Source organism: Ruditapes philippinarum, unplaced genomic scaffold, assembly GCF_026571515.1.
Source record: "Ruditapes philippinarum isolate M1 unplaced genomic scaffold, ASM2657151v2 ctg5780_1_1_1_1, whole genome shotgun sequence".
Taxonomy (NCBI): domain Eukaryota; kingdom Metazoa; phylum Mollusca; class Bivalvia; order Venerida; family Veneridae; genus Ruditapes; species Ruditapes philippinarum.
The window spans coordinates 52,031-75,040 of record NW_026858349.1 but is presented as its reverse complement, the minus strand read 5'-3'; the positions used below and the strand labels follow the sequence as shown (position 1 = coordinate 75,040).

General features: G+C 33.4%; 3 protein-coding genes across 6 annotated transcripts; all 3 read left to right on the top strand.

Annotated features, from left to right (window-relative positions):
- The first annotated feature begins 2,863 nt into the window (after nt 1–2,863).
- On the top strand, nt 2,864–7,721 carry LOC132752926 (uncharacterized). 2 transcript variants are annotated; one of them, XM_060743337.1, is made up of 2 exons: nt 2,864–3,004; nt 4,217–7,721. In XM_060743337.1, the coding sequence occupies exon 2, from the start codon at nt 4,230–4,232 to the stop codon at nt 6,438–6,440; it is 2,211 nt and encodes a 736-aa protein (XP_060599320.1). In that variant the 5' UTR covers nt 2,864–3,004; nt 4,217–4,229; the 3' UTR covers nt 6,441–7,721. The 2 variants fall into 2 exon arrangements, with proteins under 2 accessions (XP_060599320.1, XP_060599321.1); XM_060743338.1 differs by having other exon boundaries at nt 2,894–2,992.
- Nucleotides 7,722–9,944: 2,223 nt separating this feature from the next.
- On the top strand, nt 9,945–12,383 carry LOC132752925 (uncharacterized). The gene is made up of 3 exons (XM_060743336.1): nt 9,945–10,196; nt 11,062–11,297; nt 11,644–12,383. Exons 1-3 carry the CDS (start codon nt 10,136–10,138, stop codon nt 11,686–11,688), a joined length of 342 nt encoding a protein of 113 aa, XP_060599319.1. The 5' UTR covers nt 9,945–10,135; the 3' UTR covers nt 11,689–12,383.
- A 3,553-nt stretch (nt 12,384–15,936) lies between these two features.
- LOC132752920 (uncharacterized) lies at nt 15,937–22,738 on the top strand. 3 transcript variants are annotated; one of them, XM_060743330.1, is made up of 7 exons: nt 15,953–16,082; nt 16,194–16,469; nt 18,085–18,573; nt 19,193–19,315; nt 19,532–19,803; nt 20,550–20,628; nt 22,163–22,736. In XM_060743330.1, exons 3-7 carry the CDS (start codon nt 18,156–18,158, stop codon nt 22,255–22,257), a joined length of 987 nt encoding a protein of 328 aa, XP_060599313.1. In that variant the 5' UTR covers nt 15,953–16,082; nt 16,194–16,469; nt 18,085–18,155; the 3' UTR covers nt 22,258–22,736. The 3 variants fall into 3 exon arrangements, with proteins under 3 accessions (XP_060599312.1, XP_060599311.1, XP_060599313.1); XM_060743329.1 differs by lacking the exon at nt 16,194–16,469 and having other exon boundaries at nt 15,937–16,082; nt 22,166–22,738; XM_060743328.1 differs by lacking the exon at nt 16,194–16,469 and having other exon boundaries at nt 15,938–16,082; nt 22,163–22,737.
- Nucleotides 22,739–23,010: the final 272 nt, after the last annotated feature.

Sequence of the window (23,010 nt, the reverse complement as noted above, 5' to 3'; positions counted from 1 at the left end):
AGGAAAGGGTTATTTCAATACAATTTATATAGAGAAAGAACAGATCGCTGAAACAAAAAACGGCCATGCCATGCGGAAATCTCTAGGACAAATTCCTTGGGTTAGGGTTTTTGGCTTTATATTGTGGGAAGAACGTCCTCCAAAGATCTGCATTGGAATCAAACCAATGGTGTATAAATAGTTGGCTCAGGAAATTGGTGCTTTTTATACAATTTATATAAAGAAAGAACAAATCGCCGGAACAAGAAACGGCCATGACATGCGGACACATTTCTTGGGTTAGGGCATTTGTCTTCATATTATGCACAGAAGACCCTCCAAAGTTCTACAAAATCGAATTTATATTGGAATCAAACCAATGGTGTATAAACAGTTGACTCGGGAAAATGGTGTTTTTGTACAATTTATATAGTGAAAAGACAAATCGCCGGAACCAAAAACGGCCATGCAATGCGTAAATCTCTAGGACACATTTCTTGGGTTAGGGCTTTTGGCTTCATATTAAGCATAGAACAGCCTCAAAACTTGTACAAAATCGAATCTGCATTGGAATCAGACCAATGGTGTTTTAAGGGTTGACTCAGAAAAAATGGTGGTTTTTATACAATTTATATAATGAGTTTTTTTAATCGCCGGAGCAAAAAACGGCCATGCCATGCGAAAATCTCTAGGACATATTCCTTGGGTTAGGGCTATGGGCTTTATATTGTAGGAAGAACACCCTCCAAACTTGTACAAAATTGAATCTACATTGGAATTAGACAAATGGTGTTTAAACGGTTGGCTCTGGAAATTTGTGAATTTTTGAAAATTTATATAAAAAAGAACAAATTTCCGGTCCCAAAAATGACCTTGCCATGCGGAAATCACCTGGACATATTTCTTGGGTTTGGGGTTTTGGCTTCATATTGTGGAAAGAAGATCGTGCCACGAGAAAACGCCTATACATTTTGATTGGGTTAGGGCTTAAACTATCATTACATGCAAAGAAGTCCCTCCAAAATTGTACAAAATCAAATCGGCAACGAAATCGGACGAATGGTGTCTTTGCAGTATGTTCGAGGATATGGTTCTTTTTTCGAAAATTTGTATATTTCATATAGTCAGAATAACTCGCAGTTCCAGAAAAACGAACATGCCACGCGGAAATCTCCTGGACATCAACAACAATCCCAATATGCAAAGTATACCCTCCAAAATTGTACAAAATTGAATACGCAACGGGAACGACAAATGATGTCTTTGTAGTATGCTCGAGCATATGGCTTTTTTTCTATTTTTTTTTACATTTAATTTAGATGTAAAACGACTCGTAGCTCCAGAAAAACGACCATGCCACGCGAAATCTCCTAGACATATTGCCTGGGTTAGGGCTGTAACTATCTTTAAATGCAAAGAAGTCACTCAAAAATTGAACAAAATCGTATCGGCAACGACATCGGACAAATGGTTTCTTTACAGTATGCTCGAGAATATGGCTTATTTGAAAATTTATATATTTCATATAGTTAAAGAATAACTCGCAGTTCCAGAAAAACGACCATGCCACGCGGAAATCTCCTGGACATATTGCTTGGGGTAGGGCTTTGAAAATCATAATGTGCAAAGAAGACCCTCCAAAACTGTACAAAATCGAATCCGCAACGAAATCGGACAAATTGTATCTTTACAGTATAATCGAGAATATGTACGAAAATTTATACATATTATATAAATAAAATACAAATCGATGGTCCAGAAAAACGACCAAGTCACGCGAAAATCTCCTGGACATATTGCTAGGGATAGGGCTGTAACAATGTAGCATGTAGTTAACTAAAATGAGTAATTTTGTATCACGTATGTAGATCCATGTTCTATGTATATTGTTTTGTATATTGTTATACACATGAATTATTGTTTTAACTGAATCATTCTGTTTTTATTTGACTAGGTTTTTATTTCTGCTTTAACGTCACGTTCCTTGTAGCTTATAGATTGTGAGGCGTTGCGTCATTTCTCTTTTTTATAAACGTCGTTTTTTCTGGAAAAAGACTAACGTTAAAAACTTAGAAAAAGGTTGACCTGATAATATAATGGGAAAATACTGCAACATTCGTAATAATTATTTCAAATGTGTATAAATCCTCAGTTTGTCGAGAATATATTCAGTTTGCAGGTCAACTTGCCCTGATCAGTTTTACGTAATTATTTAAATACCGTGAGACCAGATAACATAATCAATAACTTAAATTGGGCCTATTTCTCCCCTACTGTAAAGTATTTGTCCGATTTTATTTTTTTTTTGCAAAATTTGAAAATCGACTTTTTTCCCCCGATACTCATGGCAGTTTTTCCTCCGATACTTATGACAGTTTTGTCGTAAATAAGAAAACTATTTTTCTTATTGAACATACTATTTATATCTGGGTTACATGACTATCAAGCAAAAGAAATTCTAAATGCGTAGGAATCATTTCATGTTTAAGGTACATAATAATTATTCCTTTCATAATTCATCTCAGGTTGCTTTTAAAATTCGCTATACCAAACACCAAGCTGGAATTTTTCATTAATAGGCTCCGTTTCTATATATAAAAGTAAGGCAATAAAAATATTTTGGTAACGTTGATTGAGAGGAAAGGTAGCGGGATGGGAAACAAACCATAATTTATCAATTATTATAATAAATCATTTGATTCAAACGTAACCGCTGTCGATCAGGAGTTTAATGACACTTTTTAACAGTGTTATCCAAATTGTCTATTATAACATGATGTATTTGTAATAACCTTATAATTCAGATGATATATTTCAACATACACGCACGGACCCTCGGGGTCGAACAAAAACAAATAACGTCACGCTGTCTGCACTGAGTTTACACATAACATGAAATAGCTGTGGTGATAGTAAAGAAAGGTGAACAAAGTTATTTTTAGCATCTAGTCATTATTGCCATTACATGTGTTAAACAGAATTATGCGATTAGGATGATTATGTTGTAACTTTGGTACGCATACAGGTTTGCAAATTTCATTTCAGTGACTTAGTTAAATGCATTTTTAATAGTGTAGATATATGCATTTTAATAGTGTATGTTATGATATAGGAAGATAGGATTTTCTTTTATATTAAGTGATCTTTTTCGGGGATCCTTAAATTAACCAGACTTCACAACATCGACGGATCCGTACGTGAACGTGCAATTTTAAATACAAATGAGCAAAAATTGAAATAAAGAACGAGCTTTGAAATAATAAATAAGAATTGAAACAATCTGCGTTCGACTCTCATTGACGTATCTACAATGTGCTTGATGCATTGAAAAGTCGAAAGTACGATGGTAAAAAGCCGAAATAACGAAACCAAGTACGATGGCTTACTACTATCGTAAATTGTGTTTTCGTTGTATCGAGTTTTGTGTGTCGTGATGACCCTAAAATCACATATTAGAAATGGCACACTGCGACTGTATTGTTGTTCGTTGATAAGGTTAAAAGGTTAAACTACGGACAGCGGACATATCTAAAAATAATACCTACTTTGTGTATGTCCTCCGAGTGGTTTACATTTGTATGGAGGCTGATAAACGCCATGTCGTATTTTCGCTTTATGCCATGCCGTTTATTCGCTTTTATTCCGCCACAAAATACGAAAAATGAAGGGATTAACAGTAAAATTGTTTGTGTTTTCCGCATGTTTACATGTTTTGGGTCGAAAATCCGAAAGGATGGCAAAAATACGTGCGAACATACGTCACAGAATTTATCCTTCTTTTTCGCTTACGATATTTCGTATATCATTTTTTACGCGGCAAAGAAACAACAACAAATAATAATAATAATGATAATAATAATAAAAAACAACAAAAACAACAACAAAAAACGCAAACATACTGTCTTGGTGCGACGTAAATAAAAATTGAAGTCGGCGACCGTAACTTTAGGAAAAAGAAAAGATTATTTTTAAGTATGCGAAAAAGCAACACAGAAAAATATTAATGAAAACAAAATAAGACACTTTATTTTCTACAACACCGTTTACCAATTACCATTCCATTAACAATACGGGTTGAAAGTTGTTATATCACTTCCTTTTATTTACTTCAAACTTCCATTCCTTTTGATTTACAAACGTTTATAGGGGTGTATATAAAGAGATAAATATTTTCATTTGACATACGTTGAAAAAAGAAAACAAGTGTTTGAATAATCTTATAATTTTTACATTCCAGTTTTGTAATAACCATGGATAAAGTTCAAGTCCCCGTCTTTTACAAATCGATGTCTGACCGTCTGTCGGTTGTTATGGATACAATAGGAGTGAGTGACTACCTCGTGTCGACCAGGCGGGACGCATACCTTAAACGAGAAACAATGAGGTCAATATTTTACCAGCTTAGTGGATTAAACATTAGGACATATCACTTTGGCAGTCAAACTGAAGGAACGACAACGATTGGGATGGACTCGGATTTAGACACTTTAGATTGCCAGCAAAGTTTTAACATGATAACTGATCATAACCTTAAGGATATGGAGAAAGAGAATATGTTTTTGATTCAAAATGATTTAACGCCCCCTGGTCATTGTCGCTTACACCAGATTGACTTTTCCACAGAATCGGACACGTACCCGCATGATGAATGTATTTTTGATGAAGAGAAGAGATTGATCCTTGAAAATAAGTTCTCACTGAATGTTGAAAAATCCGCTTTTGAATATCTAGGATTTTCAGAATATAAAAAACATGGTCCATCAGGGAGTCCGTTTCCTAATAAAGATATCGTAAACGGATTTCCATGCAAAACATGGCCCATTAAATCTTCTCTCTGGTTGGACCGTCCTCGAGCTGACCACTGGTTGTCACGTAAAGCAGTATCGGATGTCTTAAGCAGCGAGTGTTTCATCGTTTCTGTCGGCCATCAAAAAAGCGAAAACGAGCATGTGGAATGGCGAATATCGTTTTCGAAATCGGAAAGAGTGTTGTTGTTTAACATGAACAATATACAAATTAAATGCTATGTTCTGCTGAAACTCATAAAAAATGAAATACTTAAACCGATTGCTGGAGACAAGTTTACAAGTTTTCATTGCAAGATTACAGTTTTGTTTACAATAGAGAGATTACCAAACGGATTTTGGGTACGGGAGAATCTTCTATCGTGTCTGTATATGTGCTTAAAGACGCTTCAAATGTTTCTAAAATCAGGCCACTGTCCTCATATTTTCAATCCGGATGTTAACTTATTTGCAGGAAAGATAACTCTGAGTGTGCGATTGAATTTGTTACAATGTATCACTAACCTTATCAATGATCATGCAAAATATTTATTATCTATGAAAAGTGATTCTCTTGGAACGCTTCTTACAGTATTAACAAATACACTCAACTTTCTGCTGTTGCTTAGCACGTGTATTTCGAATGTATCCATGGAAACAGAGAAATGCATCATTGGAAAACTTATTTATGACAAACATGTTTCACTTTATGGGGATATTTTTTCTATTCTGTCTTACACAATCAAACTTGAGCACTCCGTGCAGGATTTTATTCGTACTCTAAGCAACTATGTGAAAAAAGCAAACGACTACTTTGTGCACGGAATTCCCGACGAGAAGGTATCAGCTAAACTGATCATGGCCTATCTAAGACCGTTTATTGCTTCGCTCTTGGTTGCAAGTAGTGGAAGAAAGACCCCACGGGGTGTTTATTCATTTGTGAACTTTCTTTTAACGCTTATGGATAAAGTATTCTGCATCGACGTAGCATCCAGCAAACTTAAACTTGCCACGTTGTATTACGTTAAAGGTGACATCAAAAAGACACGGACTATTTTAAAAACGATTGAAAAGAAATTTGGAAACTATGTTGTGCCGGTTTGCGGCAATTGTGACTGTATTGAACATCCGGGCAAGAAGTTTGTGAATGTCGTGAATAACTCCGCAGACGATAACACGGTGTACACGTGCATTTCAAACTGTGTGACATTTTTACGTCAGGAGTATAAATGCTGCCCTTTGGCGCTCCGATACGAAATGTTTCGATCAACTACAGAAGACGCTAAGCGGAAAAAAGTGGGAATGCATGAATGGATGGACATGGCCGAAATAGACGCACAACCTTCTCTTTACTTCATGCAGTTTTTAGTATATAAACGCTTGGGTGATGAAGATCGGCAGTATGATGCCATATTCAAGTTAGCGTCTCTTTTACAACAGAATTCTCCTTTGTATCATAAAGAAACAGCTTTCAACCTTTTAGGTCAGTGTTGGGAATTTAAGGACAATCAAAACTTGGCATTGATATGTTATGACGCATCTTTACGTCTAGTTGACGTCAACAATGCAGCGAAATGGCACCTTTCGAAATTGGTATACCGTGCACTACGCAAGTCCGGAAAGATTAAAGTTTCTCAACCGGATACGACCGACGGGAGATGTTGTTACTTGTTGTGAGGTACCAGCGGGCATTAAAGCAACATGCCTCCAGATTCGGCTCATTACATGAAAATTTTTAAAAGCAAAAAACATTGTGAAATATACAAAGATAGTAATTTACGCATTGCAAACGGCACTAACAATCCTCGTTATTTACCAAAAAAGAGGTCAAAACATGTAAAATTAACCCTTACTTCGCTAGTCACGCAATAGAAATGTGGTGATTTATACTGCAAAATCATTCATTAATCACTAACAGCATGTAAATAATACTTTAATCTTGAATCTTTATAGTTTTCTTAAATTTTAGCATAATTTCTCAAGTTTAATTATCTTGAGGTATTTTGCTCATCTTGAGGTATATACAGCTTAAATATTAGAGAGGTTATACGTTTTGTTGGGTGTGTTTTTATAATTTATTTATTAAAGATTTGGCAAGATGTGTATGCTGGTGCTTAGCTGATTATATTTTACTTCACATTCTAATGGCCTTCCACGAAAGGACTGCTACTAGTGGTGTGCAATATATCGCGATATTTGATACCGCACTATTTTATCTGGCAATATAATATATCGCGATTTATAAAATCTATTAATAGCTTTGAAATGCCTTTCCCTGATTGGCTAACAAGCGACTTTTTGTAAAAAATAACAGGTTAATATCAGAGTATAGTTACTGTTTTTTTTTCCCTAAAAATAGATTTTCAAGGTATATTCTTAAAATAGATTTTCTGGAAATCCCCCGAATGATGCGAGAATATGACGTGATGCCACGCCAAGTTTGTTGTTATTATTCAGAAAAAACGTTGAGTGACTCGTAAATAAGAGTCAAATTAGCCTATTTTAGTAACCGTGTTAACATTTTAAAGAACAATATATAAATAACACATGGGTTTGTGGGTAACAGTAAAAATATCATCCCGAGGAAATACTGTTATCCGAGGCGTACCCATGTGTTATTTGTTTTATTACCCCGAACAAAAATACTGTGATGATCTGAAATTGTCAACTAAATCTAACTGAAACAAAAATAAACCAAGAGTAACAATAACTAAACTGTTCATCTGTCCAGTTTGCTTGGTATTATTTCTAATAAAAGCAGGAAATTGGTCTCGTACAATTCAGAATAGAAACAAAATAGGAATATGAAAAACAAAACACACAATATCACTTTGTGTTTTGTAACTATATTTTTGTGACATTTAGGCCAATTAAGCCGGGTGCATGTTTACGTAAATTTGTATCAGTATTGTAACAGATATGTATATGGTCAGATAATAAAATACTAACTTTACTTTACTTGACTTAACTTTACATTGCAATACATTACATTAAAGTAAGTACAGTACATTACAGTACAGTACAGTGCAGTACTTGCTGTGCAGTGGAGAGCAGTACAGTACCGTGCAGTGCAGTACATTACAGTACTAAATGTAATAGATTAGGAAAAGGGAATACATGTAACACAAAACAGTTTATCTTTACAGTTTTAATTGAAATATCAACAATAAACTTATATATTGGAACAATAAAGTAAAATTGTCTGTTGTATTCTGTTTACACCTAAATAAAATGAAACATTAAAATATAATTTCAATATTCATCATTTATTTCTGATATAAACTAAATAAGTACACGTGCAAATACCGGGTAGCTATAGCTCATATATATTTCGGCGAGTGAGGCTAAAAAAATGTTGGGGCACCAAACTAAATACCATATTGCGGTATATGCCGGACATGGCGTTACCTGCCAAAATGTACTTTAAGACGGCTTATTCGTCTCCTCACACGGTTATGAATGAAAAAGTTAAGAATCGCCGATCATTTTTTCTCGGTACTTTCTAACACTGGAGTGAATTGAATTGGTGAAAAAGTCTATACCATTAGCACTACATTTCTACACAATACTGTAAAATATAACATTGATAACTATGAATACTGATCCTAATTGTACCTCTTTACGTGGCAGAGGAAAGGGAGAGAAACTAGTACGGTAAGATGCATAATAATTCAAACACAGTTGTCTTCCTTTTGATAATTGTCATATGATTATGAACCGCGTCAATTAGAACAGAACAGAACATATCTGTACATAGTACATAATCATATGCATAATTATTTTCAAGTAACATGTACTTTTCAGTGTCAATACTAACAATTGAACCAAAGAAAAATATGCTTTGCATTGGAAGGAATTAACGAAAATATTAAATTGGTTTCTATAAACACAGTAATAAGAATTAATGTACTGTTTACTTTTAAAATTAATAATTTACTTGATTTAGATAATCTTTTTCACGATATGATAGAATAAATTTAACCATTAACTTACCGCGTACTGTATGTGAAGAGTGACGGAAAGGGCCGAACAGTTGCCATTGTAGTACGGACAGAAATAATTATAACTTAATGATTAACATAACATATAAATTCAGATTCATTAAAAAGTACAGGTATACTTATACAAATAAATAAAAAAATAACATTTATCTCACTGCACTAGCTCGTTCAGTATAAAATCACTTAAAATCACTTTTAAGATTACGACTTTCCAATTATATAGAACTTAATGAATGAATTAATCAATTTAGTTAAATAAAATTCACCCATTCACCTGAAATATACAATGTCAACAAGTCATATTGAAATATAATATATCTGTATAGTGAAATCATATTTTTTCGAAATAGCGTTGATCTATTTATAATAAACGTCGTCTTACCTAGCCCTTTTATGTAAACATGGATTATTCCGTAATCCCTTCCCCATTATAAACAATGGTTTATACGGCACAAAAAATGTTTATGAAAGAAAAAAGTTAAGGAGTGGGCATTCATTCAGAGTATCTTACCCAAAGTCATCGCGCTATCAGTTATTTATAATTAGTATCGGATGACAAGATAATGGCTATTTATTACCTGTTCGAATCTGTTTAAGACGACGTCTAATCAATGAATGAATCAATCAATCAACCAAGATCGATCAGTCGACAAATCAATCATTCAAAAGACCAATCAATCAGTTAATTGAATAAATAAATAAATCAAGCCAGTATCTGTATGGTCATTAATTGATGAAAAATAGCTTTTTATTACCTAGTAGAATCTGTTAAACACGTCTAATCAATCAATCAATCAATCAATCAATATATTAATAGGCATATCAATCAATATATCAATCAAACAATAAAAAAGAATCTGTAAACAAAAATCAAACTATCAACAATCAATCAAATTAGCATTCATTAACATATACCATAAATGATTTGTTTTGGTGTACAAGATACTGTAGGTTGTCAGTACAATATGAATGTCACGTGCATTTAGATATCTATATCGTAATCCCTTTTTAAAAGGTTTTTAATACATTATTAATAGACCTATTTATTGCGCCTTTTTATTATACGATATGAATGTCACGTACATTCATTTAGATATTTATATCGAAATCCCTTTCTAAAAGGTTTTAATACATTATTAATAGATCTATTTATTGCGCCTTTTTATTTTTTTGGTAGTCTGATGTAAAAAAAAGTTTATGCAACATGATATTAAATTGGGAATATTATCGTTAACACGTAATACAATGCATGGCCTTATAAAGGCGAAGATCACTCGTTGAATTCACATTAATTAAAGAGTTGCCTTATCGAACAGATAATTAATGAAAGGATTTTAAATTACATAAAACTTATATAGACATTTTATCATAATGAATAATTGGACAATTATTCTTATGCTTTTCATGGCGAAACTGACACTTTCGCAAGCAGGTAAGATTTAATTTAACTTCATTTATTTCTTTTAAAGAATAAATGTTTTTATTTTTTATATTTAAGTCGACCTTTTAATATAGTTGTTTTAGCTGTTCTGAATGAATTTTTGTTTCGAAAGTAAACCGACCAATATTATATGTGAATTTGACACTCTCTATTTTTAAATAAATTTCACCAGACACATAAAATCATCCCCATATAGCATAGAATATTGATTATTAGTTCAGTAATAGGCAAATAGCTTTTGAGTCGAAGTCACCCGGGTTCGAGTCTGAAAAAGAACACGGCTACTTTGATTAAAAAGTACAGCGCATTGGGTGAACTTGTGATTGGGTATAGATAGGGGAAAAAATTCCGATGGATTTATTTCAGTAGCCCCTTGACAATGGGTTAGGCCTTTTAACGTGAATTAGACATGAATGTTCTGCAAGAGAGGACATAAAATATTGAACTGACTAATTTATTGAAAAGGTCTAAAATTTTTGTTACATATGCAGTACGTATATGTATTTAATCAAGATCATTTTATAGTAAACGTATAGTAAAAGTAAACATAAGATCCATTAATATATGATTACTGGCTGGAAATTCCGATTTTCTATTTTTAACAGTTGGGAAAGCCAGGTTAAAATAAAAGATCATATATAGGTTATAAAATAGGATACTATTGTACAATAATAAAGATAATGATCCAAATTATAAATATAAGAGCAAATAAAAGAATTGAAATATATTTTCTTATTTAATGCGAAACTGACACAATAACAAATATTGCTCGATAATGAATTCAAAAATCACCTTTGTCTGGTGAATCGAAAATATACTGTTTATTCAATTTATTTTTGTTTTGTTTTTCTTTCAGATTCAAACCATACTTATTCTGAAGATTATCCCGAAACAGAAGACCACGGAGCAATACTGAAAGACTATTCCCACACCAAAAATATCATTGCGGCTGCTGTGATTTGTACAATTTGCTTTGTCTTGTTGGCAATGTTACTTGTATATTTCAAACTCGGGAGGAAAAACATTGCATGTTACACTAAGGACGACCCCGCTGTCAAAGATGATCAAGATTTTGAGTTAAAAGAAATTTTCGTAAGTTATACAATTAAGCTATTTAAATTTTACTATATGGTTTTATGAAACATTACGCATATATTTTTATTAATATCATATTTACACCAAATGTTTCGAACCTTTTTCAAAATAGTACTCAGTTGGTTTATACTGTGACCCATCCAATGAAAGAACAAAATATTAAAAAGCGGCTTAATAAATGAAATAACAATTCTTCTTCATTATGTGCAACAATTTTCATCTACCGACTGGCGATTTCGGTGGCGTTAGATATAGATTATGTCCTTAGATAGATTTAGAAATAATGACATTGACCTTTACAATCTTAGGTTATAAAATGTGATAATTTTGTCCTCTTTTATAGATTACAAATCAAGTTGAAGTTGAAGGTGGGAGCGACACAGTTTAGATCCAAACGTGATGGGATACGTATCAAGAGTGGACGGTGCAGGGATTCGGGGTTTGGGGAATCGAAATGCGACATTACCTAATGATCAGCAGTTGATCACAGCACAATACAAAAATGTATTACATTACATTACACAATATAATGTTTAAAACAACATCGAATTATCACAACTTTACTTATTGTGTGTAATAAAAATACAATTCTGACAACGAAACCATGATATTTAAAGTATGTGCTTACAAGATGTCAGTTGAAAATGCGTCTGCTTATTTTTGACATATTTTTCACAGTGATGGCCCCCGTTTATTATGGACGGTAAGATATTAAATGCCTCAAAATGACCATAGTACTATCGATATATGGACAAAGCTACACGCACTTAACATGAAGTCGTCTTTCGTCCAGACCCACCCACCCCTTCACCACAAAGCACCAGCTGAAGAGGAACTTAACAGTTAAAAGTGTTCACATGTGTTTGGCGAAGTAAAACATATTGATTAACGAAAGATAAAGATATGTTAACACATCATAAATTTATATCAATTTATCATTTTACGAGTTTCAAGTTTATTGGAATAGTCAATATTTAGAAAGGCTGTTTAAATGTCTTAGAATTGAATGATAGGAGAATGTTTTTGCTTGTTTAAACGAAGTTGTGATATATAGACTTAATAAAATAAACAAGAATAAAAGTTTTTTTTTTATTTTCTCATTTCTTTCATCCCCTACCAGATAATCTTTTAACTCTTTACATGCCTTGTATATTGCCTAATTGTTTGCAAAGCTGTGTATATTTATGCTCCCCGTAGGGTGAGCATATAGTCGACCCTTTGTCCGTCCGTCCGTCCGTTCACTTTTCTTGTCCGGGACATAACTCTGAAACAACAAGAGGTATCAGCATGAAACTTTGTAGGTAGATAGATCTTATTTGGATGATGCGCAGTGCACAAGAACCATAACTCAGCCTTGCCTAATTTTGAAGTTATTGCCCATTGTTCATTTTTATACTTTGAACTTAGTCCAGGACATATATTAACTTTTAAACTATGAGAGATATCAACGAAGATATATCTCATTGGGTAAACGTGCAGTGCAAAAGAATCGTAACTCTGTCTGCTTAATTTTGGAGTTATTGCCCTTTGTTCATTTTAACACTCTGAACATTGTTCAGGACATAATTCTGACAGTATAATAGATATGAACACGACACTTTGTAGGTAGATAGATCTCATTGGGTAGATGTGCAGGACAAAAGAACCACAACTCCGCCTTGCCTAATTTTGGGGTTATTGTCCTTTGTTCATTTTTACACTTTTCTGTGTCAAACCTTTTCGGAGAGTATCACCCGATAAAATCGGCTCTTGTGTTTTTATGACACAAAAACTAAAGAAAGAAAACACAAAAAACGTTCGTTTTGTCACGTGTTGGTTTGAGCTTGACGCTTCATTCGCCAGTCGTAACATTGCGGCACTTTCCGCTTTATGGTTTATCTACTCATACCGACTACGGTCAAACTGATATTAGTCATCGAGAACATGATTAAAATATCATGTGCACTCCGACTTTAGGAATCCCACTACAACATGTATATATTTCTCATCATGCATGTTTACAAACACCTAATGTTTTGACTGTCTATCCGTTTAAAATAACTCAAGATTATTATCTATGAAGGTCAATGTTTACATTCCAGTTCGTTTAAAGGAGTGTAGAGTAAATGTAATACGCGTTAAGGAATATCTGAAGGGAACAGGAAGTTAAAACATTGATTACACTTTAAGTTTCAGTAAAAACTTACGGATATTTTAGTTATTGGTGAAGATCTAATAGAGAAGTTGAAGACTAAAGTAATATAGTTACAACGTTACTGACAAGGTGTGCATCATCTAAATACCAAAATTATTGGTACTCCAATATCCCCTGGCTGGTAATTGAGCAACAAATCGATGCAATATGAATTTAATGATCAACATTATTTTTTGTCAAATCACATTGTAGTATTTTTCAAATTTTTGCTAAGTCTAATTTTGGTTAATGTGTACTTACTAAATAAAATTTACATAATCTGTCGTCTAACCAGTCTAACAAATTTCAATAATGCATTATATTAGGGAGGAGTTAGAGGTGTGGTTTGCACTCTGAATTGTAAAATATCTAGGTTAGCAAAGCAATGCCAACCTAAAAAAAATTAGGCGAGGTCAGGCGTTTCTAAATGTGAGGATACAATCAATTGATTTATTACATAGATAATACATGTGGGGCATGCAGAGACAAATTATTACATAGTAACTTTTTTATATCCGTTAAACTCTAAGAAAAATGTCTGTTATAAATTGCTGATTGTTTTAAACTTTATATTTTCTAGAAAAAGTAACCAAAACAATTTTTTTTCACTTGATAGGAATGAACTACATTAACAATCCTTGATATTAAGAATACAATGATTACATTTTTGGCTGAAAAACTCATTGAAAATGGACCCCTCCATCTGTAAACCTAAATTGACACACAGAAAAAATGAACTGTTTTTTCAAATCAGCAAATCAATAGGGATTTTAAATGTTAGTGAATAACTTGAAGCTAAGTATAGGTTAGTGTTTAATAATACGTACATGTATTAACAAAAATAATTGGACAAGCCTCCCGCAGGCAGGTGACCAATTATTTTTGTTAATATGTATTATAAAACATTAACCTATTTAATGATCAACACTATTTTTTCAACCAAAAACAAGGCATTTCTCACCGATAGCTCCGCCCTTTCGCTCTACAAGATTTCTACACTTTGTCAAGTTTCTAACATTTCACATTTAGATAAATAAATGGCCCTTTCAACATATAATCAGGCACATTTTTTACTGAAATGTCACAGAATTTATACCTTTATCTACAGATAGACTATCCTGTTTCTATAAAATATATGGGGGAAGGAAAACGATGCAATTAGGTAAAAACAATGGAGTAAATGAAATGTGTACACCCTTTTAAAATAAATCAACTCCATTGTTTTTACCTAATTGCATCGCTTTCCTCCCTGTTTTTTCCAGATATTTTATAGAAACATGATAGTCTTATTGTAGATAACGGTATAAATTCTGTGACATTTAAGTAAAACATGTGCCTGATTATATGGCTGAAAGGGCAATTTATTTAGCTTATTTAAATGTGACATTTTAAAAACATGACAAGGTGTAGACGTCTTGTAGAGTGAAAGGGCGGAGCTATCGGTGATTTAGAGAAATGCCTTATTTTTGGTTGAAAAAAAAATAGTGTTGATCATTAAATAGGTTAATGTTTAATAATACGCATTAAGAAAAATAATAGGTCGCCTATAATAGGCTTGACCAATTATTTTTGTTAATACGTATTATTAAACACTAACCTATACTAATTATTTGTTCGTCAAAACAGACTACAAAACGATATTGAATGACAATCAAGTGACCGTAATAAAGCAAGAAACAAAGAAATCACTGAGAATGAGTTTATTTATTACGTGTCAGCACTGTCTATGTATTAATAAGACACGTGGTTCAATTATTGGTTTGCTTTCCTAGGTTTGGCACTGACTTAAGCGTATCAGATCTGTCACAGTAGAAAACGAGCATGAGTATATAAAACGTAATGGAATTTTCGTAACGTTTTCCCCTCAACTGCGCAGATCTAAACAGACACATTCGTAAGGTTATCAAAGTACACAGCCGACCATTCCTTCGCAGTCATTTTATGCGTGCGTAAAACCTCAAATACTATCTTCATGTCCGCAGCGTGAAACACTATAGAGTGTAGGCTCCTGAGGAGTTAACAATATTCGGAATATTTCTCTTAAAAGAATGATCACTAGGAGTGTCTTTCACGAAAAGAAACTAAAAAAGGCTCAAAACACACATACGCACGTACACACAAACCAACACGCACCAACACACATACGCACGCGCTCACGAACGCACGCAGCATTTTTAGAAATGCAAATACTTGGTCCTGACAAATATTAAGCAACAGTTTTTTTTACTGTTAACGCACGGATGATACTTCTCGATTATTGTTATTATTTGTTTTTTGTTTGTTTGTTTGTTTTTTTCTCTCTCTTAAAAGAACTATAAAACTGAGCACGAATCTTGAGCCGTGCTAATTTCTTTATCTAAAAAGATACGAAAACATACGGGTATGAAGTGTGAACTATAAACGATATCTTAAAATAGAATCAATGTAACTTGTATGATTTAACTTGTACACGCGTACGTGTAAACCCGTTACATAAAATGTTATAAAAATACGCGTATTGAAAAGTGTATTGGTATAGATTGGCAAGATGTCGACCCTGGAAGCTGCGGGCCTTGTTCTATTGTTTTTGCAGTTTCCGCGACCTGTTATAGGCCAGAAAACTCTCTCTGGTAAGATTAATAAACTATTTGAAATATTACTTAAATGTTTTTTGTTAATGAAAATTTATTGTAAATTTAACACTGAACTTATCTAATAATAAAATATTTGCTTTTTTGCAGGTGTAGACTAAGAGAAAAGGGTCCAAGAATCCATTATGATGAGTTGTCCAGTTATGTCTTAATATGGAATTTAATCAAATGAAATTACAAATAAACAAAAGAATTTTTGTAGCATCTGATTGGAATTATTCAGTGAAACAAACGTATATTGTGTGATTTGTTTAACCAATCGATGTAAGGGATGTGAATTCCAGACCTGAAATGTGTAAAAGTTAATCTCATTGCGGAATAAAAAGTGTCTTTGGGGGGATTCGAACTCAAAAAGTCAAGTCAAAGGTCATTATTATCCTTATTATAACCATTTTCATTATTTATGAATTATCATTAGAAATTTCTTTTTTTTTACATATCCATAATCAGATATAAGATTTGTAAACAGAGATCCATAATTAAGGTGATTTCGCTTTGTCAGCCATGTTTGTCTTCACTAAGTGGGCCCAAAGTGAAAAAACTTTGACCTGACCTTGAAAAAAACATGGCCTCCATGCCATGTGTAAAAAAGTAGTACCAGAGCAATAAACATCTTTTATCAATTTCTTGTGTACACACTTCACTGTTACACAATAGAAAGGTTAAATTTTAAAGTTTGAACGTGTTTTCATTTTAATTTTAGTTCATAAGGCTATAAATGGTGATTGACTTCTTGCACTACTTTTTTACAAACAATAATGGAGGACATGTGCTTAGAAGGACATTTATTTGGAATTAAGTTTTGAAAGTTTTTTTGTAATTGCTGCAAAAAGTAGCATTTGTCTGCACTAAAACAGACTTTAAACTGGATTTTGCCATTCATGAAATGTGCATAAAACTTTGCAATAGATTGTACTTGGTCTTCAGAAATGAAGCACATTCAAGGTAAATATTCTTATTGTTGTCATTTTAATTTTTGTTTATAATAGTCATTAAAACATAGACCTGGAAGTGTACTTTCAAATGGTTCATAATTTTACATTGTGAGCTTTAATGTTATATGAATTTTGGCCTACTTTCACTTTGGGCCCACTAAGTGAAAACAAACATGGCTGACAAAGCGGAATCACCTTAAGTATGTCAACACATAATTTATTATATTGTTAATTTCTACTTTAACAGATTTTCAATATTTTCAAAACAATTTATCGTCTTTGTTTTGTCTTTCTTATTAATACATAAAACATTTACTATAACTGACAGATTTAATATATCAAATGACCTCCGATACGTGTAGTTTATTTTTACTCATTTTATTTTTTTAGACACCGTTTATTTTTAGAAGTTTATTATTAGAATCATTTAAGTTTATTTTTAGAATCATTTGTCGTACCCTTGACAAACGAGTATATCTAAGACAATGAATATTTAAAATTCGGATACACAATGTATATATATTTAAGATTATACAGTATGTAAACTGCTTAATCATTGCTTAATCATAATACAAATACAATTTACTCACGTGAATCGAAGAGTAGTTGGATAAATTCCGATTATTGATTTTAAGATTTGCCATGAAAAAAAATCAAATTAAAACAACAAAATGGAGTTTAAAAAAGATATAAAAACAAACAAACAAATAACAAAACAACCCCCCCTCCCCCCCCCCCCCCCCCCAAAAAAAAAACCAGCAGTAATAATAAACAAACAACAAAAACAACAACAGCAAAAAAAAAAACGAAAAAAAACCCCAGAAAACACGTAATCTAAAAAAAACTATCAGCACCAAACCTTAAGGAATGTTACATATTGAGTGCTTATCTTGTCGCAGGTTCAATCAAATGTTTGTTTAAAGACATCAAAACCGCATCAGTTGAAAAACGGAATGTCACATGAAAACATGGTTTAGTACAAACCAAGTGACCATATATTAAGTTGTGTCATTATTTTCTTTTAAGATTTGATTGCTTTATTGTAGAATGCAAAGCTGTATATGGTTTGGTTCTTCTGGACTCGACCAAGAATGTCAAAGAGGAGGGCAGACAGCTAATGGTATCATTGGCTAACCTGATAACATCTTCTCTACCTGACCACAGTGTTTCAAGTATTTACCTAGTCGATGACAAATACACCAAAGTTGACAACTTAGATGGTGTATTGAATGTGTCACCTAGTCAAAGTAGCAAGATTACCGCTTCAGCAGTGAAAGCAGCTATTGTTGACGCTTTCCCTGTACCCTATTATCCAACGAAAGCAGAGATAATCTTCATTTTCACAACGGATACGACAGTAATTGATATACCAGATATTATTTTAAAGAAAAAAACGTTTGTTATAGTTGTTGGAACATCTATACCATCAAGTGCAATAGACATCGCATCAAGCGCAAGTCACGTTTATTTAGTTAAACCTGATGGAGAGGACATTGTAGAAGTTGTAAAGGAGATACAACAGCAGACATGTAAAGGTAAGATATTGATAGTAAGAATGAAATTGTTGACTTCCCGAAGTTCCTTAAAGAAACCATTATCAATCTTGGGGATAACATAGAGGACATATGAAGTTTATCAGACAATAGTATGAAGTTTTATCAGCGAATAGAAACTATATAGTCTAGTATCTGGGGGTTCTGTGTGCATAAAAGGTTTCCTAATAATGTTTGCAGAACATGTTAGAGGACTATCTTAATTGTAGGAATATGGAGCGTAAAAGGTTTCTTAACAGTTTTTGCAGGTTGTAAAGAGAATATTTAAATTGTAAGGATATCGAGGGTGATAGCCTAAAATAGTGTGGTTTGAAATTGCAGGCTGACCTGGTTCTATACTTGTGGCAGACGCTAAATCACTTTTAATTCCAACTGAGAGCGGGTAAATAAACTAGAAGGGAATTTATATGTGTTTTATGGCTCCTTATATGCAATTATATGATGAGAATGTATAAAATGTAACTATAACTCTCAGAAATTGTGTCACCGGAAGTTTACGGATTGACATTTTTCCTGTTGTCGTTCTTATACACTTACTATGCCACAATGTATTCCTGTTACCTTTTTGATGTCATGCTTATATCAATGTCTTTATTTTCAGATTCCTACTTTTTGTGTGATGTTGACAAACATAAAGATAACTACCAGTATTCTACGTGCGTTAATTGCCTTGATGTATGTTCCGAAAAACGAGTTCGAGAAGCAGACTGTCCTTCTTGCCCATGTAATTATTAAGCTTTTTTCATTTTATATAAAAATTGTTGTCGCCAGACATGTAACCCCTTCATACCTTAGCAAAATATTCCATTCACATAGTTTGAGATTAGGAGAGAAAACTATCAAATCTGTATTCGCGCATAGCGTTATTGTATTACTCTCATTCGATTATAGTTAGTTTATTTGATCGTCCGAGAACTAACTCTCGCCATTTTGTCCTCAGATATGCGACTTCCACCGAAGGTACAGGAAATAAAACACGGACCAAGCACTGATGATAGTTACCCTGTAACATACATAACGGACAATAAGAATACATTCATTGATTCAGCAATCGTGTCTCTGGTGGTGATAGCTGTTGTCATTGGGATTATATTGTCAGCGTATGCATGCTATCGCCGAAAAGTTGCATGTTTCGGAAGAGAATCTATAGAAATCGGAGGTATGCATCAACGCGTGCCTGACTCTATTGCAGTACTTGAAGAAGGGGACCAGGTAAGATACCGTGCGCTTTTGTTCAGGAAGGGTTTATTATAAAGTGTAGATGTTTTGTCAATGAATCAAATAATAACATATAAGAAATAAACAAATACCTTTTATTTATTGATTGTTTGTATCAATACAAACAATAACTACAGCAGTGTAAATGGCTTGTTATTTCTTTTTGTTGGCAAATGATTGTAAAGAAAATTAATAATTTTGTAAGATGATATTTTACTGTAAAAATTGGTTCACAATATAAGTGAGAAGATAACAGTGAGCGCTGTGAAATACGATTTGGGATTTGGGTTTCTGTCTGGACTAGTTTAATCCACTCATTATAATAGGGTCCAAAAAAACCAAAATACGTATTGTTATATTTGTCAGTGAAGACCCCTATGAAGCTATTATATGGTGCTACTGGAAACACTGTGTCTTATTTCTCTATCTCCCATAAAGGTTTAAGTAATAGTATGAAAAACATTTGAGCCGCGTCATGACCAAAGCAACATAGTGCATTTGCGACCAGCATGAATCCAGACCAGCCTGCGCATCGGCGCAGTCTGATCAGGATCCATGCTGTTCGCTATCAGATCCTCTACTTGTTATAGTGTTGGTAAGCAAACAGCATGAATCCTGATCAGACTGCGCGGATGCGCAGGCTGGTCTGGATCCATGCTGGTCGCAAACGCATTACGTTGATTTTGTCATGACGCGGCTCATTTATGAGTTTTAAAACGAGTTTTAATTTGTTTTTCTAGAATATATCACAAGGACCCGTAGACAACCATGAACCGCTACTACCTCCTTCCCAGTCCCCTTCAAATCTTCATGACGAAGGTAAGATAATGTCAATTTACTAATTCGTAGGTATTAAATTTCGTGGTTTTGTCACAAAGGACAGTTTATGTGGGTTTTTTTTAATTCGTGGATTGTCTTTTTTGCAAAGAAATGTAATGTAAAAATATCTTTAGCAGGCTAAATGATTTTTGTCAAATCTTCGATAAGTTGATTGAGTTAAAACCACAAAAATAAGTGCCCAACGAAAAACAATAATTTGGCAGTATGTTATTTTAAATGTTAATTAATAACATGAATAATGCCCCCACTTCAAAGAAGAGGGTGTATATTGCTTTGCATTTGTCGGTCCGCCGGTCAGTAGACCAAATGCTTTCCGAGTGATAACTAAAGAACCCTTAGGCCTAGGAACTTCAAACTTGGAATGGTGATTGGTCATGACCAGAAGATGACCCCTATTGATTTTGGGGTCAAGGGGTCAAAGGTCACATTGACCTTGTAGGTAAAAACGGTTTCCGATCAATAACTAAAGAACCCTTTGGCCTAGGAACTTCAAACTTGGTATGGTGATTGGTCATGACCAGTAGATGACCCCTATTGATTTTCGGTCAAGAGATCAAAGGCCAAGGTCACATATACCTTGTAGGTAAAAACGATTTCCGATCAATAACTAAAGAACGCTTAGGCCTAGGAACTTCAAACTTGGTATAGTGATTGGTCATGACCAGTAGATGACCCCTATTGATTTTAGGTCAATGTGTCAAAGGTCAAGGTCACATTGACCTTGTAGGTAAAATCCGTTTCCGATCAATAACTAAAGAAGGCTTAGGCCTTGGAACTTCAAACTTGGTATAGTGATTGGTCATTACCAGAGTAGATGACCCCTATTGATTTTGGAGGCAAAGGTCAAGGTCCCTTTGACTTTGTAGGTAAAACGGTTTCCGATCAATAACTAAAGAACGCTTATGCCTTGAAACTTCAAACTTGGTTGGTTTAAGATGGTTTCTGACCAATAACTCAACAAGTCAAGTTGCCTTGGTTGATATTTTTATATTAAACTAAAATGCTTTTGGTATACACATTTGAAGGTCTTATGTAATATAACAACTTGGCTGACATTAATGAGGCCTACATGATTCATAAAATGTATGCATATTATATTTGGTAAGATTTGTAATAACTTAAATTGCTACACATAACCTATGGGGTCACAACAATTATTACCTTGTTACTAGTCATGATCAGTAGATAACCCTTATTAATTTTTTGTTCACTGGGTGAGAAGTCATAATAACCTGATCACATGACTAATTGGCTGCCCATAGGGGGCATACATGTTTTACAAACATATCTTGTTCTAATAGGTGTACCTTTTTACAAATTATGATATTTGCTGGTAAACCTGATGATTTCTAGAATATTGTCTTTTCCATCTTCAGCACAAAAATGTTGTAAGCTTAGTATGCTAGAATTAACCTGTCCGTCTGCCTCGCCTTCCGACAATTTGGTAAAGTTAACTTTAAACAAAGTGTCCAACAACATATTTCAGTATCTATAAAAATGTTGTAATTTTCAGAAGCTTGTGCAAGTGGTTGCCAAGGACACTCTGGGCGGTATGTCAATATTCGCCATACTGAGTCAGGATGCGGCATAGAGGAGACAACTGTTTAACTACCAATCATCGTAGGTTTTCGGGAATTTCCGTCAAACTCCGGATTTGGACAACTTTGAAACCAGCGTTTTTTTCTTTCTAAAAGAAGTGACAAACAATTTAATCATACAAATGCAAGAAATGAAATCTGGTTACACGTGACACATTGTCCTAGTGATGGAGTAAATACAGCCGCTTATTTTATTCAGTTATTTAATTTGATGAATTACGATGGGCTTGGATGCTACATTTTGGTGTATTCTTTAATGATTGCTTATTGCAGATTTTTAATATTATTCACTGCAGAACAAAAATATTGCTTACCCACAAGAGAAGAACAGCATAACTATTTACGTGTAAGAACGTTCGCAATAGTATATTTTTGTATAGTTTTACTTATGTAATATCTCCGAAACCGAATACCTTGCCGATTGGATGATTACTGTTTTGTAGCATTTAGTTTACTTGTTATTTCTTTTACTTTTACATTTATATACTATTTTCTATTAAACAAAAATCATGCTTTTTGTTTTTGTTGTTTTCATTGTACTTTTTAATCTTACAACTAATACACTCAAGTTCCATTCCCGCCAACACAGAATTTTTATTAAGATGTAAACTATATTGTGCAAGTAAGTGAATGCATTTCGGGCAGAAAACTCTTCATTTTTATATAATTGTTACTTAAGGCATTATATCCCTTCGTAATAAAGTTATTATCACTTTGATAACGTCATATTGCCAACTATACTTGATGAAAAAGATGCTGAATG

What these genes read in the sequence shown, in the direction of transcription:
- LOC132752925 (XM_060743336.1), top strand. Translation starts at nt 10,136, where the DNA reads ATGAATAATTGGACAATTATTCTTATGCTTTTCATGGCGAAACTGACA. An exon ending in ACTGACACTTTCGCAAGCAG is followed by an intron (nt 10,197 to 11,061) that starts GTAAGATTTAAT and finishes TTTTTCTTTCAG; the next exon opens with ATTCAAACCATACTTATTCT. An exon ending in TTGAGTTAAAAGAAATTTTC is followed by an intron (nt 11,298 to 11,643) that starts GTAAGTTATACA and finishes CCTCTTTTATAG; the next exon opens with ATTACAAATCAAGTTGAAGT.
- LOC132752920 (XM_060743328.1), top strand. Translation starts at nt 16,001, where the DNA reads ATGTCGACCCTGGAAGCTGCGGGCCTTGTTCTATTGTTTTTGCAGTTT. An exon ending in AGACTGTCCTTCTTGCCCAT is followed by an intron (nt 19,316 to 19,531) that starts GTAATTATTAAG and finishes TTTTGTCCTCAG; the next exon opens with ATATGCGACTTCCACCGAAG. An exon ending in TTCAAATCTTCATGACGAAG is followed by an intron (nt 20,629 to 22,162) that starts GTAAGATAATGT and finishes TGTAATTTTCAG; the next exon opens with AAGCTTGTGCAAGTGGTTGC.
- LOC132752926 (XM_060743337.1), top strand. Translation starts at nt 4,230, where the DNA reads ATGGATAAAGTTCAAGTCCCCGTCTTTTACAAATCGATGTCTGACCGT.